The following is a 24,068-nucleotide window of genomic DNA, read 5'->3' on the forward strand; positions in this document are numbered from 1 at the left end:
CTTGAAGTGGTATTTATGTAATCTTCTGTAAAGTTGTGATCTTTTGAAAAATATATTATATTACTTACAAGTGTTGCAAGGTAAGATTTATGTGAAAAGTAATAATAATTTGTTGAGGTATTACCACTTAAAACACTACTTTCTTATGAGACACTTCACTAGTGATTGTAGTCAGTCAGCCATCTTGTATGTGTATTTTTACATTAATTAATGTTTTTTAATTAGTGACATTATCATATACAAATTAATTAGGGAGGCACAACTGTAGTCAAGTTTCTCATTTGCTTTTCCGAGTTAAGCCATATATAATTGAAAAACATACCATTCTCTGCAGCTATAACTCATATAAATTATATAATAAAATCATTTTGTTATTTTCAGCTTTTTATATGTGGGCTTGATTATGATTTCCTCTTTTAAATGTCTTTAATGATGTGGAATAAGGGCTACCTCCCAACATAAAACCAATAGCACCAATGATGCTGGATATGATTTTAAAATTTGCCCATCCTTCATACATGTGATTGTTGGATAAACTAAAATAGGTCTGTATTTTAGGTACTTGTGCTGTTTGTATTATTATATTTTTCTTTATTATTATCATTTTCCTACTTGTTTCCCTTAATTTTGCTAGAAATGTACAAAGAAATGTATATAATTAAAAACTTTTTAACATATTCAAATTTGTCATTACTCTACAAAACTTTATTACAAACAACTATTCCATATAGAACTATAGTAACTGCTATGTTTAACTTTCCAGGTCCAAATAACAAAAATAATGAAAGTAAACAACACCTTTCTGGAAGCTTTGTACGAGTTGAAGAAAGAAGAGTACATATCTCGCTACAGGGGCAGAGTGATAGAAAAAGTACTATTACATGTCACTGGAGTAACAAATGTAAAATACATAATTAAAGATAATTTTGACTGGCGCAGAGTTTCAAGAGGAAAATTTGGGTTAGGAACAAGCTTTTCAGATGATGCAAAATATGCAAATCATTATGCTAATATAAACATTGGTAAGTATTTGGAAATAAAGATATAGTAAGAATTTGAAATTGATATTGTTACTGCTTTTGTATACATTTTGTACTTAAACTCATACTAAAATGTTGGAATATATTGTAAGCTCATATTATATGGAAAGAGTTTAATTTTATGTTGACTATCAAAACAATCATTACAGGTCATTATCCTCACTTTGGGTTTCCTAAAAACATTTATAGTTGTTTCCATTTCAAGCAGTTAAAAATAATGTTTAAGTTACTTTTCAAATTGTATCCAGTAACAAATTGTATACTGCCCAACTTAAACATGAATTGAGAAATAGATTGATGTAACACATTTGTGAAAATGCTGTTTTACTCTATGAATTAGTGTCACATATTTATGTGTTGATTCATTTCAGACCAATAACTCAATATCTAATTTTTAACAGGGTCTATGTTTTTGACTTTCCTTTCATGTTAACCAGCTGGAATGTATCTTAAATGTACATGATATATACGTCACACACACACACACACACACACACACACACACACACACGCACGCACGCACGCACGCACGCACGCACGCACGCACGCACATGTCAGACACATGGGATCATGTATCAAATAAAAAAACTGTTAGTAAATAAACATATTTGAACTGTGAACACACACACACACACACACACACACACACACACATTTATATGTCTATGATTTAAACCATGAAAATATGGTAATCATATTCTTATACACAGTGTCAGATTTGATTCTTAGTTACAATATAATCTGTAATCCTTCTTAGTCATAGTAGCAAATTTACATGACATACCTTTCTGCAGTCTAAACAAGATATTTTAGTCCTTAGAGTTAAGTAGATGGTTTATTACAAAAAACACACTCAGACGATAACCGGAAGCAAGTAGAACACAATAGACTCAGAGTATGGCACAATAGACTCTGGAGTCTGCTACGTACATCGGCACTACCCGTCGTCTGACTTATGACTCAACACTGAACAACATTGATGAACCTCAATGTACTGAATTCTTTGACAAATTGAAGTTTCTAGATTCCCTGCGAACTCCCATATATATATCCTTCCATGTTATTTTAGCTCTACATATCAAAATTTCATAAAATATCTCAGTAAGTGGAAATTTTACGATTTAAAAAATCAGATGCTTACTATTGGATCTAAATTAAGAGTCAAAGGGAAAAAGTAAATAATATGTAATGTTTATAAGTTCCAATGTTATATTTTGAAAGTTGATTTTATTTTATAATTATGAGAATCTGGTTCATCTTCTAGCAAGTGCAACATTTATGGGTGTCAGACAGAGCTAAAAGTTTTAAATTATTGAACACGTTTTTCATACTTGAGGAGATTTTTAATATTTTAATTTGGCTATAAATATTTATAACACATGTGGATGGGAAGGGATTGAGGTTCTCATTGAATTTTGTAGAATTGAAAGATTAGTTGTTTCAGTTATTAGGTTTCAAAATTCATAGAGGCATAACATGTTTTGTGAAAGCGTAAATATATTGAATGTTTTCTTTTACAGGTAATAATCGAGTATTCATCATTACTAAGGTGTTGGTCTCAAAAGAAATCAGAGGACAGCAAAATCTTCTGATTCCTATGTACAACTATGACACTACAACTGGAAATGGCAAAAAAGTATATGTTAAGTTTTGTGACAATGAAACTCTCCCTATTTTTGTAGCATATTACAGTAACGAAACTTTACCTAAAAGATAAATAGATAATCAGAATCATTTTCTTAATAATTATTGAAGTAGTTTACAACTATATATCAATGTCTTAGATCTATGTATATATATTTTTATATGTGATTTAAATCATAAAAATATGGTAATCATATTCTTATACGCTTATTCAGCCTTGAATATCAGCTAAAATATCTCTTTAAAAAATTGTAGACAATATTTTTTATTTAAAACTTGACTTTTATACTTTTAACTTGAAATATAGCAATAATAAACTTATTTTTTAATTTTTCACTTTGGAATAATTTTGATAGTAACCCTCATTCATCTTTATGCTAGATCTGGTGCATAAGTAAGTATCTGGTTGGTTGCACTACAAGTAAGCAAATTTTTTTCATCTTTTTATTTCTGTAATTGAAAACATTATAGCTTCTGTACATTTGTTTATTTAAATTTGTTTGTGAACAAATTGTTATTAATTTTAACATAGTCATAACATGCTTCAAGTATAAATGAGTTTACAAAGTTATTTATTGATCAATCAAACATTTAGGAATAATCATCAATTAGCTGAAAATACACAGGAAAGATTGATGTATTTTTAAGTTATTTTGCTTTTTGGAAGCAACATTGATGTGATTTCTGCAGAAATGAAAGTGATTTGTCACAGAAACACGTTCACCATTATTGTATTTTGGCTTATTGTTATTTTTGTCATGTCAATACCTTGATTTTTAAAGTTTGTTGAGTTGTTATTAGTTTCACAAGTTTTAATATCAATAATCAGTGTCATGAAAGTACTGTGAATGTTGTGCAATAATAAGTGACTTTGTTTCACTAATTTCTTTGTATATAACGTTGCTGTGGTGGAAATGGTTGATTCAACGTGAATGTTGATTCAATGTCCCTCCCCCTAGACACACTAAAGTCTCCTTACTTTACCAAATCAGAGTTAAGCTAATCAGGAAAATGAGGCTAAGACGGACCTGGCAACTCGGAGGCGAAAAGAGTCTTCAACATACAATTTCTTTACTGCTAAATGGCCATAGAACTTTTGAGAATCCTTTATTGAAGACCTAGACATACGGCATCGGTTCATGGACAAAGGAGCATTGGTCATCCCCTTAAGGACAAAGCAATCAGCGATGGAATATTATTTCCTGACTTGGGCAGACATCTATGACATGAGAACAGAAGATTGCATGGAGCAGTTCATGGAAACCTATTTTGATACCCAACCTTATTAAGACATCCCCAATTTCACCTTGAAGGAAGTCCAGACCTGAGACACTAAAGCAAAACCATAGGCCTTGATCATGTCGGTGCTAACTTGTTATGTTCCTCATGTCAGATTAATATTATTTGGATTTTTTTTTATCTCTGACTCGGAATAAGTCCTACATCAAGTTGGAAAAATTTTGGTCTCGTTAAGATCATTCAACCACACTACTTATGAGAGATCTCACATATTTTGGACAGGGCCAATATTAATAATTCCACTGTTACTCTTGGCCAACAACAACAATGCATTGTCTTTGGCTCTATGTTGTGTCTCCTTTAAACAAATGACTTGGAAACAACACCAGGCCCGAAATTGTACCTTTATGCTTTGTGACTCAATGCTACACGCCAGTAGTAGTACCTAGCCATCTGATGCAGGAGCAGCTAGACACTCTATTACGCCTTGGTTGGAAAAATGGCTCATTGACATAAGTACTGAAGAGTCTGATGCAATCATCTCAATCATCTTCCTAAAAAGTTAGGAAGATGCCGCAGGCTAAACTTCTTCTTGTCTTACTGAAATGGTGTGTCAATGGAAAAAGACAGAAAAATACCTGGATCCCTTCGAGAAACACTGCAGAAAGAAGGCAGCTAGTGTTCTTCAGATCGTAGGCCTTGTATAACCACTTCTGGCAAAACATTGCCCATTGCCAATGAAAGTATAATCTATCATATACACTGCCATAATACGGTTTGTTTTTATTTATGCCTGCATCCTGGGTGGGTACTCCTAAGTCTCATCAGCAGACAAAACATGGGCCTGTCTATCTTGTAGTTCACAGACAGGAGCTGCGAAGCAGAAATGCCAGTCTTACGTCGGAGGTCTGCTCTTTGAAGGACAGAATTAGATCACTAGAGCAATATACAAGAAAAAACAACGTTGAAATAAGTGGTCTTCCTGTTACTCAGGGTGAGGACGTCATCAGCCTCGTGAAGGATGTTGGATCGTCTCTGGGTTTGGAGATTACCAAGAATGACATCTCTGCTGCTCATAGAGTCCCGACCTTCCAAAAGAACCCGTACGCCTTCATTGTGGTCCAGTTCGTGAACAGATCGACTAAGGAGACCGTCATCAACAAGTTCAGGGAGAAAAGGGGTGGGGATGACAGCACATAATGTAAACGCAGCCTTTCCACTGCACAAGTTGTATATCAAACGAAACACCTTTCACCGGGAAAACAAGGTATTTCTAAATAAACTCAAATCTAAGACGAAGGAACTAGGTTACGCCTTCACCTGGGGTGCCGTGACGGAAAGTTTTTTGTTAGAAGGTCACAAGGAGACAAATATATTAGGATTGAATCTTACGATGCTATTGACAAACTTAGGTGAACATAGAAGGCCAAAGATTTGTAGAGTAAATGTTTATTTGTAGAATGTTGTTAATATCAAAGTAAACTAGAATTAATGTTTTATTTTTGTATTGTTGATTTTTATCTGTGAAAATCAACATTTAAATTTAGCAATTATCTTCTCTTGTAATCTTTATTTGGTATTAAAATAAAATTTTCGTATGACCATTTTTTTGTGTAAATTTATAGTACAATATTTTAAAATTTATTCCATTTTTATTAAATGTATTAAAAGTAATATTCATTAAAATATCTTTATTTGTATAATGACAGATAATACTCAATCAGACATTAATACATTTTTCAACTTAGAGAGTAATCAAGGAGGTTTCAATATCATCTACACTAATATAAGAAGCATGAGAAAAAATTTTGACAGTTTCATTATCAATATAAACAATAGTATTAATAGAATTAACATTATCATACTCAGTGAGATATGGATCGGTACTGACGAAGTAGAGTTATTTAATATTCCAGGCTATGTTCTGTTTGCTGAATGTAATGATGTGTATAGATCAGGTGGTGTTCTGTGTTATGTAGACAATAGTTTTGATTGTAATCAATTGCAGTTAAAACATGACAACAGCTGATGCCCTGCTTCTGAATGTCAGGTTTAATAGATCTTATTTCAAATTACTTTGCCTATACAGATTGCACAATTTTTCTGAAAACTTATTTTTAGACGAAATATCTAATGTTTTAAGTAATATAAACAATAATGTAATTTTTGTAGGTGACATTAACATTAACATAGCTGCTACTAGTGCAGTAATCGAATAATTACAGCACTTTATTGTATAACAATGGATTTGTATCATTAATAAATGATCCTACTAGGATAACCAATATATCTAAAACATGTATAGATCATGTATTTGTGAGAAGCAGAAACATAAGTAAATATAAAAGTGCTGTCTTTGATGAAGGTATAACAGACCATTGTATATTAGGAATTAGTTTTAGAAATAACGACAACATCAACTTAATTAATAATAAAATTTCACCTAACAAATCTATTATTGATTTTAACTTAGTTAAAATAATAAATTACAAAGTACTAGTTGGGAAGAAGTTTATTCAGGAAAGAGATGTAAATTTATGTTATCGTAAATTCCATGATTTGTTAATTAAAATTGTAGATAGCTGTAGTAAAACATTTAATAGTTGTCACAAATTATTGAAGGCTAAGTCTTTGAGTCCATGGATTAATCAACAAATTTTGAATAAATTCAAAAAGAGAAAGAAAAACTATTCAAAATTTGTAAAAAGAAGACCTTATGACAACGTTTTAAAAAAATTACTTTAACAAATTTTGTTCAGACCTAAGCACTCAGGTTTCCTTCACAAAAAATAATTTTTTATGCAAGAAAAATTGAAAGTTGCAGTGGAAATGTATCACAACAGTGGAAAGTAATTAATAGTCTGACAGGAGTGACCTCCAACAAAAAATGTAGAGCGCATTGAATTGCCAGACGGGAACATTCACGGCAGAACCAAGCGTCATCGCAGACGAGATAAACAAATACCTTATCTCTGTCCAGTCTGACCGACCTTGTACAGTTTCCCACAGTTACTCTTCCACTTGTCCGTTCGTATCTGCAATCATTTTTTATTAGAACAAATGATCTAAATGAAATAATACATGCAGTGAAAAAATTTAAAGAATAAAAAATCAACAGGTTTTGATAAGATTAGTGTTGAGTTGTTAAAATTCATTATAGATGAAATCGCTCCAATACTGGTTTATTTAATCAACATTAGTTTTTAGCACGGGCATTTTCCCTGAAATGTTGAAGTTAAGTTCAGTTGTTCCAATTTTAAAGAAAAATAATTCTTTTTCAATTGGACAATATAAGACCCATTAGTTTGCTTTCTGTTTTCTCTAAGCTCTTTGAAAAAATAATGGTCAAAAGACTGCTAAAATATATTTAGACAATTTGAATTTTTTAGTAAACGACAATTTGGTTTCGTAAAAGGAAAATCTACAGAAGACGCTTTAACTTACATAACAGAAAAACATTTATAGCAGTTTGAATTCCAGATTAAAATGTACAGGACTTTTTATAGATTTCAAGAAGCATTTGATTTGGTTGACCACGAAATTCTATTTAAACAAGTTTAGAATATGCAGGAATTAGAGGGTATTGCTTGGAGTTGGTTTAGGACTCTCATTACAAATAGAAAACAACAAGTAAAGATTCAAAATACCTTCAGCTCAACTAGAAACGGTTTGAATCTGGGGTTCCGCAGGGATCGGTGATATCTGCTGTTCTTATTTTTAATATTTATAAATGATTTGTTAACATTGAATTTTAACGGGGAAAATTACAGCTTTTGCGGATGATATAGCCATTTTTTACTCACATGAGAATGAATTAACTATTAGCGAAACAAATAAATAGTGACCTATTATTATTACGTAAATGGTGCCTCATAAAAACAAAATGCAAGTTAATGTAAACAAATCTAAATTTTTAAATTTCAGTTTTTCAAAATTTTGAATTGCCAGTTTCCTGTAAAATTCCATTCTGCATCTTGCAACATGATTCTTTGTAATTGCCAACCATTAGAAAAAGTAAACACTTTCAAATATTTAGGAATTACATTGGATAAAAAAAATTTACTTTTGAAGAACATATTTCCATTCTACATAAGAAAATTACATCTACTATTAGAAAGTTTTATTTTTTAAGAAATTTTTGTAGCATTGAATTGTTAAGATCTCTTTATTTTGCACTAATTAATTCCCAGATTACAGTATGGCATATTGTGTTGGGGTGGAACTTATAACTTTTTAATAAACAGATTAAGAACAACACAAAACTATTTCTTAAGGATAATTTTAAAGAAGGCAAAGAGAGAAAGCTCTTTTTCCTCTTTATAGCCATTAAAGATTTTGCCTATTCAGCATCTATTCATTTTTAAAGTATTAAGATTGTTTTTTGTCAGAAGTGGTAACTTAGGTACCAATAATTTATATTACGCAACAAGATTCGCACATAACAGAAATTACAGACTACCAAAAGTGAACAAAACCATTTTTTAAACATTCAATTACTTATTTAGGTCCGAAATATTTTAATTTTCTTCCACTTGATATAAAAAATGCAGCTAATTTAAAAAACTTTTTGTAAAAAATCAATTACTTGGCTTTCAATGCAACAAGACATAGGTTATCTTAACGGTAATGTAATATGAAATAATTTGCTGTTTTGTTTTTTCTTATTTGTTTTTTTTCTTTTTGCTTCTCCTGTTTGTTTTATAATACACGTCTAAAGGAATTATGTTTGTAAAGTTTAAGTTTATTTTGTATACTTCCATAAAATTTAATTTTAGATATGTAAACACTGCAGAGGTGGCGATTGTTTTTTTTTTAAGTACATGCTAGACTCATTTTATTTTATATGTTTCTAAAATATTTTTCTTTCAAAACTGGTCACATAACTTGATACAGTGGCCAGTTAATTTCCAAACAATGTATATGTATTTTTATATTTGTTGTTACTAATTGGAAATAAATTCATTTATTCATTTATTCATTTATTCAATTACCAGATAGTCTTGGTTTATCATTAACTATACTTAGAGGCAATCACTGTGTATCTAAATACCTTTGTCAGGCAGACAGCAGAGAGTTTATTATGGAGAGCTCCTGAATCCCCTGTCCAACACATTGCTGCAATATGCAGGAGAGACAGTCCACCAGAGACTTGACGTCTCCGGCCTCCTGTGAGCCACCCTGCGCAATAACATTGCTACACAATAACTAATTCATTGCTATAAATGCCTCCAAAGTAACAATGTCCTTTAAGAAATATAGCCGCCGCAACGATGCCGCCAATAAGCATTTCTTAATACTATAAGTCATCCACAAAGCATTTTTAAATGCTAAATAGTGCCTCTATTACTATGAATATTTATATTTTCAGCCATATTTTCGTTTTATACCGGCAGTCACTGTGGTGATAGAAGGTCCCCCCCCCCCCCCCACAACTCCAGACATCCACAGAGATAGAGGCGGACATTCATCCGTTCAGTTTATGATATTCAGGGATTTGTGCTGAATGTTTTGGTAACACAAGGTTCAGACTAAGGCCTGTCTTTCACCACTGTGTACACCACTATTTTTCATTTATACATGCACATAGTAATAAAGTGTAAAACTATAAATAGCCAGTTATAAATCCAGGAATGATATACATTTTTATATATGTAGTCAGTATCATGTCATAAGTGCAAAACGGACCCATAGCAGCTTCTCGATAATTTTCTGCCATAATTACACTTTGAATATATAGAATTGCTTTGTGATTCCATTTCCTATAGTTACAGGCTCACTGTGCTCACTTATTTGCTCAAATTTAGTCATGTAGTAAATCGTTTGCCATATTAGTGGCCCAGCCCTCCATTTTTTCCTTCATCTACTCTGTACAGTCACAATGTTGTGAGCACGATGATTTCCACAGTTTATAACTGATACAAACGAATATAATACAAAAATAATGTTCACACCTAGTCTAGAAGGTGTCACATTTATTAGCCAGTTTCATTCATAAAAAACTTTAAGTTGGTATAACACACAGTTTTAAGAAACATACAATAACATTGCAACAAAACAATTTCTAACTTATATTTTTCTTTAGAGGCCGATTTCCTTTAGCTACTAAACATGTCATGACTATGTGTAATATATGCGTTGAAGGCTCCATTCATCTAATTAAAAGTTTCAATAAAGCAGCTCTATATAAAACTTATATAGGTGTAAAACTACATATGGGTAGAAAGCTATTCAACCACCTCCCACAAGACCTCCGTTCTAAAAGGGGCAAAGCGCTGAGGACTTCACTGCAGAGGTGGCTCTTGGAACGGCCCTACTACAGCCTGGAGGAATTCCTACAAAGACGACTCTAGACTGACATCTATCTTTCAATTTTATGACACTATCTGTAATCTTAATGATGACAAATAAAGATGAATCTGAATCTGAATCTGAATCTTATCAAGATAGCATACTTTTCTATACGATAGTATACAGAAGTGAGGAATTGCATTTGTTCTGGATTGGATACTTCTTACCTTTAAGAGTGAGGTAGGGGTTACAAACAGAATAATCCTCTCTTTTAGACTTAGTTGTAAGCAGACTTTTATTTTCATGGTGACAATACCTGTTTCTTTCTGCAATATTTGGACTAATGCTATTTCAGTAAATGATACCAATGGTACCATTAAAAGATTATATAGTGTATATCATCAAAATCCTATTATTGATAGAATTCATATCATTTCTGTCTCATGATCAGACAAAATGTTTTACTGTGATTTTGTTAATTTGCATTAAGACATTAGTTTTTATAATTATTTCATTGTAAGTAATGAAAGGTTATGTCAGTAAAGTGATATATTCAAGGAATACAAGTAACTTTTTTATTTAAAACAAAACGTATAACGGAAAAATAAAATTAATCTTTTCTCTCAAAATGGATAGTAAGTACCTACACAATGTAATGAATCATTACATAACTGGTTGAATAGCATATTGTAACATATTAAATAAAGGTAATAATTGCCCTGCCAATCTTTTGATTTTTCAGATGTAGCCATTTGTACATAATTTCATTTAATAGGTTTGTATGAAAGAAGTTAGCACGTATTTACATGGACCCTTTGTGAACCTTCCAAGAACGCAAATCTCGCAGAAGGGTCATCCCTTGCTGGACACTTGTTTGGTTTAAATGGTCATTGAACCATAATGCCTCTTATCCATATGCTGTTATAGGGAAAATATGCAGTGGGCAAACCTTGAAATTACCATTCCAAAATTCTCTTGTTTTCAATTGGCCAAACTGTGTCTCTTCCAAGAGGGGTTGCTGTGCTCTTCTTTAAGAGATTATAATGAGCCTTGCAGTTTAAAGTTAATATTTTTATCATCCCAAGATTTTGTGGTAGAAAGAACAATGGAGTTAATTTATGAAGCAAAATATTTTATATTGTTATATTTTATAATGCTTGGAAATGTTTTTAAGTGTCAGTACTTTTTTAAACATGAGCATTACAATTTTATTGGAATATTGGTTTATTCTTATTTGTATACAATAAAGTACAATTTTATACTTCTTATATTTGGAATGTCATTCGTCTAGACTTTAAACTGTCAGACAACAAATAGAAAAATTGTAATATTTAGCGAAAGGATTAATTGGATCACTCGTTATTACAAACAATTAAAAAAAATCTTTAACCTGTTCATGGGATGAAATGTAATGCGTAGTAGTAAATTTAGGGCCATCCTATAAGGGTTTCTTGCGTTTACCTATATCAATATTTAACATGGGAATACTATGGTCAGTTCTAAATTAGAAAACCCGCATAAGACAAATGTGAAAATCCTGAAAAGAAAGTGCTGCTCCATAACACCACGGACAGTAAGACTTCATATCCGGAGAAACACAAAATCAAGAATCCAACACAACATTACTAAACATTTTGTACGTTGTTGTGTTTTCCTACCTTTGTCTTATGATATTCAAAAGTGTTTACCACTTATTAAGAAACTCTTTGTTTAATAGTCCGGTCAATTTAGACATTGATCCTTACAAAAATTCCCAGAAAGTTGAAAATTTGTATAGATGTTAGGGACACCATTGTTATAAAATTGTGAAAAGTCCCCATCGATCCCATGTCTGCAAAAGTTTATATTCAAGGTCAAATTTCACAAAAATAGGTTTTATTGAAGTTTTCAGCTAAACGGTTAGTTTTATGAAAAAATATTTCAAACAAAAATTTTAGATCATGCAATTATCTACAGAAATACTCCTAATGCTTTTTTTCATAATACTAACCATTTTTGAGAAAAAAACCATTACAAAATTTTCTTAAGCTGTATTGTCTATAATATGGATACGTTTCCACGCCACCTATGAGGTAGTGTACCTAGCGCGATTTTTTTAATGTGGTTTTCCCAGTAGGCATATTCCACAGTCTATTCCAGTAAAATTTAATGAATTTTTGGTTATTCTTCTTCTTTTCAGTCGTTGCACTCATGTTAGTGTGGTCGTTGTCGATCAGGTACAGCTCAAATGAGAAGTCCCGTTATACTTGGTTGTAAACATATTTTATTCATCATTATTGTCACTAATTATTTCCTCTTCTTCCCCTCCATCTTCTTCTCTATCTCTATTTTCTTCTTCTTCCTCATCTTCTTGAGTAGATGTAAATTGTACTAACAGCGATACATCAGTTATTTCGTCGTTCATGTCGAAACCTTCTGTTGGAGAATCAACATTTGAACACGATTGGTCTTGACAAGTGGTACATGCTAGTGAACAAAATAATTCTACTTTTTTGCAGCCGCATCTTAAGTTACAACCCTTTTTGCAGTTGTAAAAAACAGAATTAAGGTTGTTTTCTGGTGCAGGTTTAAAGAAGTGTGTGGGTTAGTTCCAATGCATTATTGACTAACCCTTCCAACCCCATTGTTCTGGGTCTAGTTGATTACCAAGCCACACCTGAACCTAGTAATATACAGGATAAAACTGTTGGTTAGCGGAAGCTGCGATTGGAGGAAGGCAAGCTAATTGCACACGTTTTTTATTACGTGTTTGTTTTGCAAAAGATAAGTAACGTAATTTGTCTATCAAAGTAATTTTTGGAGCTCCATATACAGACAGAAGAAAGCCAATTTCTGGTGAAGAGTTGATATCTTGGAAAGTTTGTGCACAAGTATTAAAAAAATTGTTGTTTTTTTACCCCTTCGAAACATTGCCGATGTTTTATCACAGCCAGTCATAGCATGTAAAAAACTGTATATGATTGAACCGATTGATTATCTTCCCGAATAATTGCTGCCGCAATTGATAGGGCCTTCATTGATCTTCTTTGCCTTTAGGTTTTTTCAATCTAAGCTTGATTGATAATATCATGATAATTGGGAGTGCCGATGGCCGAACGGTCTGTCGTTGGACTTTGGGTCTGAGTTAGAGATAGCGCAGGTTCAAATCCTGTCTGTAACCGTTGCACTTTTTATCAGTACTATCAACCTCGTACTGTATCGACTCTCCCCCTTATTCTGTTTGATAAGATCCTCGCACAGGCCAGTGGCCCATGAGGACGGACAGAATAATACTTAAAAGGGGATCGGTCTCTCCTTTTTTAACAAAAAATAAAATTAGCAAGAAAACATACAATGTTAATTGTCCTAGTTTCTGAGTAATAATGACTCTATTACTATAATTTAACTTCAATCGTAATTTAATTTTTCTGTTATCAACACTTACGTTTATACAAATATTTTCTAATTCTTCTAATGTAAACTGGCAGTCATCACTACTTTCAATATATGAAAATATTTTATCCCATGGCGAGATACAATGCTTTATCTTGAGGACGGCCGACTTAGCCTCCATTGGTTGGCTTTAAAAATGATACAAAGCAATCATTATGGTACTTAGCTTCAGCAGTAACTAAATCGTGTTCAAACTCAATGCGAGCAACAATAGTTTTTCCGGTGTCAACAGAACAAGACTGAGCTGATTTCATAACTGAGTCTTTAAATGAAAGAGTTCTAACGTTACAAATTTTACGACGAGAGATATGTGCTTGTTTCTTTTTGTATTCCTCACTCAACTCGTCGCCGCAAAATAAACAACAATTTTTAAAAGAAAAATATGACTCACTTACATGTGCTCTAGTACGAGGAGGACTTTTTGAGAGGTACTAGCTGATTCCTCTTCATGTTGCTGTTTTGCTGCTGCAATTGTACTCTTTCTATTGTATTGTTTGCGACACTGCACATGATTTGTTGCTGAATTTACATTCTTCAAGTAGTCAGTAAATTGATTCCCCCCTTGAATACTCACGTTAAGTAACGTCTTCATGCCGCGATAAACAATAACACATTCACTTGAAGATAAAAGTTTAGTGCAAATAAAACATTTTTGCGACATATTTGAGTGAATACAGCACAAACTTTAACAGAGAATATTTGAAATAACTACGTGTTTTCACTACAAAGGAATTTTCAAGACTAACGGTGATTTAGGTGTGACCTCAAGAAAAGCAGGTGGACGGAACGGTCACTCGAACATTGGAATGACAGGAAGATGTTGTTCAAAGGGCACATGGTCCCTTAAAATTAGGGACTCCGTTTTTTTAAATATCATATTCTCAGAATTATCGGTCAATATGAATGTATTAGTCAGACTTATAGTTTTACTTATATTACACGCCCAATGATATCATAGGCAGCTCAGTCGTGCTTATTATAGACAATACAGCGTAAGAAAGTTTGTAATTGTTTTTTCTCAAAGATGGTTAGTGTTATGATAAAAAGCATAAGGAGCATTTTTGTAAATAATTGCATGATCTACAATTTTTGTTTGAAATATTTTTTCATAAAACTAACAGTTTCGCTGAAAAATTCAAAAAACCCATTTTTGTGAAATTTGACCTTGAATAAAAATTTTTGCAGACATGGGATCGATGGGGACTTTTCACAATTTAATAACAATGGTATCCCTAACATCTATGCAAATTTTCAGCTTTCTGGGAATTAATGCAAAGTTACCCCTATTTTTTGGCTAAATTGACCGGACTATAATGAGTAGTACCGTATTCTAAAAGTGTGAATTCCAATCAAATTTAAACATTGATTATGATTGATCAATTAGTGACCTCTGATGGATTTGTTTGTGAGAGATGATAATCTGTCATTTCAGATTTCATTTCTTTTAGTTAATCAGTCAGTTTTGTGCCATTTCCGTGAAGACATGTTTTGCTCTGTCAAATATGCCATTCACCAATAAGGAAGCTTTCTTGATGTTGATTGTTTTAAATGAATGTTTACCAAAGTACACAGCTACTGCTGCTTTTTTACACTCAACATTACCCAGATCGTAAACATCATTTGCAAAAGGTTTTCCAAAGCCTTGCTAGTGGTGTCCGTGAAATTGGAAATGTACAACCGGATCACAAATAAGAGAAACAGCTCACTAGGCCTGCAAGGCGATATGAGGCACCAGACAATAATATGGGCTGTAGTTCAGCTCAATCCATTTGACTCATTTAAAAGAGTGGCTAACAATGTAGGAATTAACCAATGATTAGTACTTAGGATCCTTAAGGACACATGAATGCACCCATACTTTACCCATTTTACTACATCAATAATTGTATGGAAATGATTACCTACTAAGAATTAACTTTTGTTTGTGGACACATGACAAAATGCACTAAGATAAATCCCCAAGGTTTTATGGATGCGAAGCAACCTTCCAGAGCAATGGAGAAGTGAACTGTTACAACATGAGGTTCTGGGCTTTTGAGAATACGCACTGGATATGAGAAATAGACAACGAAATCAATACTTAATGTGATATTACTAGTAACCAATATGATGGCCTGTCTTTTCAAGGGACATTTGGAGAGAAATATGTACAACTTCCTCATTGATTAGGTTTCTAATTTATTGTTGAATATTTCTGAACAAAGATGTACAAGAGTTTAAATTTGAAAACTGTGACCCAAGAATGGAATATGGGTAATTAATACTAGGTTGGCACAAAGATTAGCCACAAGTGTTGGAAAATATTTTTTGGAGTGATTCAAATTTGGTGTTCCATATTTGTGGTTTTTTCAATCATCATAACTACCATTACTGGGCACGACGTGATACCGATTATGAAATGACGGTTGAAAAGTTTTGCAAATTCACCCCAAAGTGACTGTGTGGTTTGGAATGACGGCAAACAAAGCTCATTGGTGACAGCATATCTTTTTCATGACACTATGATTGCTACCTTCAGATGCTTAAAGACTGTGTGGCTTACGATATCACAATGGGATATCATCAATTACCTCATTTTTATACAAGATGGTGCACCACACCATCTTGCAATAATTGCTCGCAAGTGGTTGGACAAAACATTTCCTGGGCATTGACTAGGACGGCGTGGACCGCACGAATGGCCTGCAAGAAGTCCAGATCTTACTCCACGTGATTGTTTTGGAGGAGATACGCCGAAGAGGAGGTATACAAGTCCCTCGTACATTGGAGGAATTGGTAAACAGAATTCAAGAGTTTATCACTAACATCCCATTTGACTTACTTCAGAAAAGTATCTCTGGCCATTTGAGGAAGTTAGTTAACAACACCGGTGCCTATGTTCAGATTTAACTTATTCCTATGTTTTATTATGTAGCGCAACAACATGTACTTGGTTTCTTAATAAATCAGGATCATTATTTAATAATTTATAACAGTTTTATAATAACTAATTATTTTTCACCCACCTGGTAGATAATTGTAGGAATAATAATTACTTAAATGACAGCATCTAACAGAAAACACTTTAAAAAAGCTAAGAAAATTTAAAGAAATTAATTCGTTAAGAATCTGCAGCAAATACAGGAGTTCAAAACACTGTAAAGCAACGAAACATGAACATTAGAATTTTTGTCCCATTTCTCAATCATCCAAGATAAAGCCAAACTTAAAATTTGTTTTTTTTTTACCTTTTCAGAGAGCTATTCATAGGTGTAATGAAATTCATATCTTGCTGTTCAAATTTTTTAAGTTTTAAGTAATAAAAGATTTACGAGTTAGAAATATCCTAAATTTGAACTATTAAAAACAAAAGTGGAAATGAGCTGAAAAATGACAACTGTAACATGAAGTACTGTTAGAAAGAGTACTTCTTTGGTAACCTTGGTTAAAAATTTGGATTACCTAAATTTTTAACGAGGTAACAATAAAAAAAAACTGTAAAACCGTTCAAATTTGACATTTTGAACCATCCTGTATACAAGAAGGAAATTAATTAAAATTAATTTAATTAATTTAACTTTTTTTAAAATTATGATCAGTGAATCTCTAGACCTTTAAAATGAGATGCAGCTCGACCTATCTTTACTTTTAAAAGTGCCATTTTGGGGTATTTTTGGGTGTTAATAATTATTTTCCTGAATTCTTTATGGTCGAAACATGGGGGTTTTCATTATAACGAAGAAGGTAGGTTTCTCGGTTCAGCCACTATATATCGTAGACAAGTGGTCTGCCTCATCTTGTATGTACAGGGTGTTTAGAAAAAGGTGTTACAAACTAGAACTCATCATTTAAAATAAAAATGTCCTATAAAATGTACTATGAGAAGTGTGTTGTTTATGACATTTGTTCAAAATGGTAAAGTTTGAGTAATGAAAATTCTTTCACACCAAAGACGTTTTCTTTACCAAGGGGACGTCTTGATGTTACAAAGGGCAAGAAAACTACTGTGAAAAGTGTAGGAATATGATATAATTTAAATTTCCTGTTTAAAATACTGATATTAGAGAAATTTGTTGAGTAGAAATTTGTTGAAACAAATCTTCCTTTGGTGCTATTGGTGAAAACCAGGTAGCCAGCAAGGGGGTTCAAGGGGTCCAGCCCCCCTTAAATTTTAAATTTGTTTAAATTATATTTTTAGCAAACGATTATTATTATTTAAATAATACAGTATAACTGACATGTTCTGTTGTAAGATCGTTCTCAACATTGAATCAAGTCAAGAACATTTTTAGAAACAAAATGGGGAATGCGTAGTTGACATCAGTTGCCTTAAATTCTGTCTGTTGTGTGTGTAATTCTGTCTTTTTCTGTTGTAATCAGCCATCTTAAACCCCCCCCCCCCCACCAAAATGTTTTTCTGGTTACGTTCTTGCCAACAATGTAAAGGAAAGTTGGCATACAGTCTGCATCTATTGTTCATATTCCTTCTTTCTGTATAGTCATTAAAATTATTGAGAGAGTATTCTGTGGCCATGTAACTGTATCTGGAGGAAAATAAACTCCTGGTTGAAGGGTAGTATATATTCAGAAGATCCAACTCAACCAAATTGGTATTAATTGGCTTTGTCAATGGTTGCGTTGATACAGTCTAGGCTAGGAAGTTTTTGACTGTGGTAATGCGGATATTGTTATCAAGAAACTTGTGACTGGGCATTCAATATTCATTTCTTGCTTGGCTTGTCTCCTACTTAACCAATGATTCTTTTATCAAAGCAGTGGATGACCTAATGTTTCAAAGAAATACAACTGAGCTGGGAGTAGTGGTGGGCTTACTTGCTCTTTTGAGTGAGCTGTGATAACTGATCCTGTGATTTATAGCGATTCTGTTATCTCTGTTCTGATGGTGAATAGAATTTTTTATCACTATAAAAGAGACTGGTGTGGTGTCATAATGATTGATGTGGCAATATGATATTTGTTGTGACATTGATTTGTATACAAAGGTAATATTGTAATCTACTGTTTGCGTTTTAATTTAAAAATTCTATTAATTAATTATTACAAGGTGGTGGTATGTTACACCACATGCCTTAATGCCAATACATGTTTCATCTAGAATACATGCAAAATTTGAAATCTTAATTATAAAATAAAGTTTCATGCAAAATTTCAAGCCTACATATAACAATTTTTTTTACATATCCTGCCGGATGATAAATTCAGATTTTGTTTGTATATGAATAAATGAATTTGTTTCCAATCAATATAAACAAAATTATTAACAGCATCATTTTTGGAAATTGACTGTTCACTTTTAAAAGTGTAGTGTGGGCAGTTAGTAAATTGAATAAACAATAAATATGCATTATAGGGAGTGCCGATGACCGAGTGGTGTGGTCTAAGACGTTGGTCTTTGAGTCTGAGTTAGAGATAGCGCAGGTTCGAATACTGTCTAATCCTGTCTGTGACCGTTGCACTTTTTATCAGTACCATCGACCTTGTACTGTATCAACTCTCCCCCTTATTCTGTTTGATAAGATCCTGGCACAGGCCAGTGGCCCATGAGGACAGACAGAATAAGGCTTTTAAAAGGGGATCGGTCTCTCCTTTTTTATAAAAAAAAGTAGCATTTTAGATTACTTTAAGCCGCCATTTGGGTATATACTAAAAATATTCATGCAATATTACAATCCAGAAAATAAATTATATACAATGAACAAATGTACAAAATAAGTAATTATACACCACAAATACATACACAATAATATAAATAACAATAAATACCAATTAACAATGATAAGAAGCAATTTACAAGATATACAAAAACCATGAAACTCTATCAAAGTATCTTACATGTTATGACATCACGGTGCTTAAAGAACCAATGTCTTGCTGCAAAGTAAGCCAAATAATTACTTGTTGACAAATTTTCTTTAACTTTGGAATATTTTTAATGTGTAATGGAATGTGATTAAAAATACTGAAAAGAATAGTGTAAAATAGATTTATTTACGTGGTGTAATCTAAAATTATTTTCATTTACATATCTAATACAATAATATATATTGGCATTGGCTACATTCACACTTCTAATAAAAAAACAATATTAGGACTTTGTACAAAAAGATGTTGAATAGGTTTAATATTTATTTCTTTGTAGAGAGGAAAAGAACTTTCTCTTTTTAGTTTTTTTTAACATGATACTGTACGTAAAAAGTAGTTTTGGGTGGTTCTTAATTTGTCTGTCAAATACTTATATGTCTGCCCCAACATATTATACCATGTTGCAATCTAGAGTTTATTATGCTTAAATAGAGGGAACGTAGAAGATATTAGATATTACAAAAATGTCCTAAAAAGTAAAAAGTTCTAATAGAATATTTTAATATTTTATTCAAACCATTAATATGTTGTTCAAAACTCATTTTTTTTCGTCCAAAATAATCCCCAGATACTTAAAATGGTCAACTCTCTCTAAAGGTTAACAGTCATATACTGTTAAGTTATATAAAGCTGAATGGTAGATGAGAGGAAGCGGTATTTCAAAAATTGACAAATTTTCTTTTGTTTACATTTACTTGCATTTTGTTTTGGAGGCACCATTATCTTAGCAGCAAGATCATGTTTGATTAAATCACTAAGTACAACAGAATCTTTATTTGAATAAAATAGCTATGTCTTCTGCTGCCTTCCAAGAAAATTAAGTTCCAATAAATAATTTAAGAATATCAGATAGAGAACTGCAGAGGTCACTGACCCATGAGGGACACCAGATTCAACTACTTTTGGAGAGCTGTAATTACTTAAAACTGTTACTTTTTGTTTTCTGCCTACCAAGAAACATTTAAACCAACACAATGCAGTTCCCCTAATACCTACCACCTCCAGCTTACCTAAGAGAATTTCATGATCAACTAAATTGAATGCTTTTTTAAAATCTATTAAGAGTCCTGATGTTTTACAATTAGAGTTAAGGCTGTTGTAAATATTTTCTGTAACATTTAACAAAGCATTTTTGGTTGATTTGCCCTTTACAAATCCAAACTGATTACTACTAAGAAAATTGGTTTTGTTTAAATGTCTATGTAATCTTATAACCAATAAATTTCAAATAATTTGGGAAAAAAATGGAAGTAAACTAATTGGACGTATATTGTCGAATTTTGAAGAAGTTTTACTTTCTTGAATAAAACTCAGTTTCAGGCTTTCTGGAAATATACCCTGACTAAAACTGTTACTGCTAATATAAGTGAGCACTGGCGTAACATCAACACTAAGTTTTAATAGTTTCGCAGAAATATCATATCTAGTAGATTTTTATTTTTTAGATTTCTCACAACTGACTATTTTGTCCTCTGTAGTTGGCGCAATAAAAAAGGATTGTTGGGAAGTGCGAATTGGAAGTAAGTTGGCAGTCGGGACTGTACTGAGATAAGTCATTTATTTACCTCCTCCGCGATAACGCCAATTCAATACTGTCAATAGTTTTGTCCGAGATTTGACCAGTCAAACTATTTATTATTTTCCACTGCCGAGATACGTCTTTGTTATAGTCTTATAATAATTTAGAATAATATTGGACAAAAACAATTTTCTGATTTAAATCGGTAGAAAACCTAATGAAATAATGTTGAAATGCTGTCATTCAATCTTCGTTTACTAATTTTGTAAAGCTTCATACGCTTGTTAATACCATTCAAAATATCAAAGGTCATCCATGGCCTCAATGATTTGGATTTCTGTCATTTATTTCCCCTGCTTACCTTTTTACAACTTTAAGATACAATCGTACACAGGATATCTTTAAATATACAATAACAACTATTTACACTATTATGATTGTAGATTATGGCCCAATTTACGACTTTCAATTTCTCTTTTGCAAAAAATTACCGATCGCAAAATCGTATGTATCGTATTTTGTGTTCGAAAATTTGTAAATAGATCATTTCATTAATGAATTATCTGGACTTTAAAAATAATATTTTGCTTGCAAATCTGTATTTTATCTCCGCGAGTCTGCAGCGTATATTCGCGGACGTCATTTAATTGGCAGTACGCGAGTTAAACGTGTTTATTGTTGTACTTTATGTATAAAAGTCCGTAGATAGATATCCTACATAACAAATTATCCTCGTTTTGTATATATTACGCACATCACCGCGAGTCTGCAGCGTATATTCGCGGACGTCAGTTAATTGGCGAGTTAAACGTGTTTATTGTTGTACTTTGTGTATAAAAGTCCGTAGATAGATATCCTACATAACAAATTATCCTCGTTTTGAATATATTACGCACATCACCGCGAGTCTGCAGCGTATATTCGATGTAGTTCTCAAATTTAGTATAGGAGGCATATCTATAAAGTAAGTGTACTGAGATTCTCATGACCAGGTTTTTTCGACATGTTGACTACTCTGCTGTGTAGACTGATTCCTCTCCTCCACAGTGAAACCAGTTCGAGATCAGTATGTTGAGATCTGTCGATGCGACAATACTATTTGTGAAATATATCAATGCAATCTCCCGCTATGTGCGAAATACGCAACGTCATCCCTTGTCTCATTTGGAAGAGAAAAGCTCCGTTTGAGGTTTATAATGAAGTAAAAACAGCATATGATAATAAAGCAATGAATCGTATGAGTGTGTTCAAGTGGTGTCTCGAGTTTCAAAACCATCACACGTCTGTGCATGATGATCAGAGGAGCGGAAGACCTTCAATTGTGACTGAAATTTTGAAATTGCGCTCCGTAACAATCACAGATTGACTGTGGATGAACTGTTTGCGATACTTCCGCAAATCTCCAGATATCTGCTAAACGAAATAATCACAGAAACCCTCTAATATCAGAAATTGTCCGCGAGTGGATCCCAAAACAGTTGACAGACCAACACAAGTTAAATCGAGTGGAGGCTGGGCAAGTAGTCTAAGAGCTCGTGGTCGGCTACCTGTATGTATTAGATGAGACCTGGGGTTTTGTACAGTGAGACCCCTATACCCACTGTACATGAGATGGGAAGTCACTAAGCTCCAGGTGGCCGACTTCGCGGGCGCTCAGGTAAGACAGTTTTTGGCAAATTTCATAAGTATTTGATGACGTCTGCCGTTTTGTAATTTGAAAATATATTATTATTATTATTATCGGGAAATAACAATGGCAGACCATTATCGCGCGGATTTCATTGCGGCAGACGATTTTGAAAGTGCTCAAAAAAAATAAAATTTGGAAAGTAATTGACGAGATCTGCCATTGATATATTTTATTTATTAGGGTCTTGGAACTTATATTGATCATGGCAGACGTCTATATAGCGGACATACTTTAGTAGAAAAGAAAATCTTAGCTACTATCCGGTCAGATGTATGCATAGACCGCTTAAAGCTATCTTCCTTTTTTCCCCTATGGATTACTATTGTACTCATTCTAGCCTATAATATTGTCTTGTATTGTTACTAGCATTCGAATAATTCAGGTTTTATACCTGAGAGGGCCAAATTGTTTCCTCACCCTAACGGATGTTTTAGTATATTTCCGAACCTTCATAAAGTTGGCTGCATGCTCGATTATTTTAGTTGTATAAAAAAAAGAAAAAAGTAAGTTACCTAATTTTTCGTAAATATATTGAAAACAAAACAATACGTAGTGTTGCTTTCTTTTGTTTTGTTGATTTCTTTATTATTTATTTAATATATCTGTGAGAATGTCGAGTGAAAAAACACCAGAACAGAAGTGTGTTTTTTGTGACTCGGTAAAAACTGACAAATTATTGCTGTTTTCAGAAGATACTATATCAAAATGTAAAAGGATTGTGAGGTTAAGAAAATTTCACAAATTAAAATATAAAGACATTATTTTACCGGACGAAATTTATGATTCAGCATATCATAGTAGTTGTTATAAGACATTTACAGCATTAAAAAGGCAGTATTTGACAACAGATGTTGAAAAAAAGGTTCTATCACAGTCCAAAAAGTCTTTGTCTGCAATTGAACAGCCATATACATCAGCTGATAGTTCAATAATTGAGGATACACGTGTACATGATTCCCTTGAAAACAATGCAAACATTCTTGAGACAAAAGAAGCAGAAAAAGAAATCGACGCTGAAGCTGAACCTTCGTTGGAGGAGAGGTCCATCTTCAGATTCAGCAAAATCATCGAATGTTAAATTTCTAATACTATAGCTTCCAATACTGTAGCTTCCGATACTGTAGCTTCTGCAAACTCCAATTTGTTTTTTTTTTGTAACAAAAAAAGAAACAATTTCGATATAAAATTGAGCCATTACGGTTTTCGGAGAAGGATCAATTTAAAAAGAGGTTCATATCATGTTTCATGTCATAAATACGTAGGTAAGTTGTTTAACCTATTAAACTTTAAGTTAGATACTACAATTTACCAAGAAACTTTAACAAAAATAGAAAGTTTTCTCTCATCTGAAGTA

General features: G+C 32.6%; 1 protein-coding gene across 2 annotated transcripts in view; it reads left to right on the forward strand.

The window, feature by feature from the left end:
- Positions 1-3,020, forward strand: part of LOC124362471 — a 31,565-nt gene extending 28,545 nt beyond the window's left edge. The window contains exons 6-7 of one of the 2 annotated variants that reach the window (XM_046817002.1): positions 764-1,022; positions 2,561-3,020. In XM_046817002.1, the coding sequence (XP_046672958.1) occupies positions 764-1,022; positions 2,561-2,757 (456 nt within the window). In that variant the 3' untranslated portion in view covers positions 2,758-3,020. Of the gene's footprint in view, positions 1-381; positions 543-763; positions 1,023-2,560 lie in introns of those variants that run through there. The other variant, XM_046817003.1, reaches the window with a different exon arrangement.
- The last annotated feature ends 21,048 nt before the right edge of the window (positions 3,021-24,068 follow it).

Source organism: Homalodisca vitripennis, chromosome 5 (genome assembly GCF_021130785.1).
Source record: "Homalodisca vitripennis isolate AUS2020 chromosome 5, UT_GWSS_2.1, whole genome shotgun sequence".
Taxonomy (NCBI): domain Eukaryota; kingdom Metazoa; phylum Arthropoda; class Insecta; order Hemiptera; family Cicadellidae; genus Homalodisca; species Homalodisca vitripennis.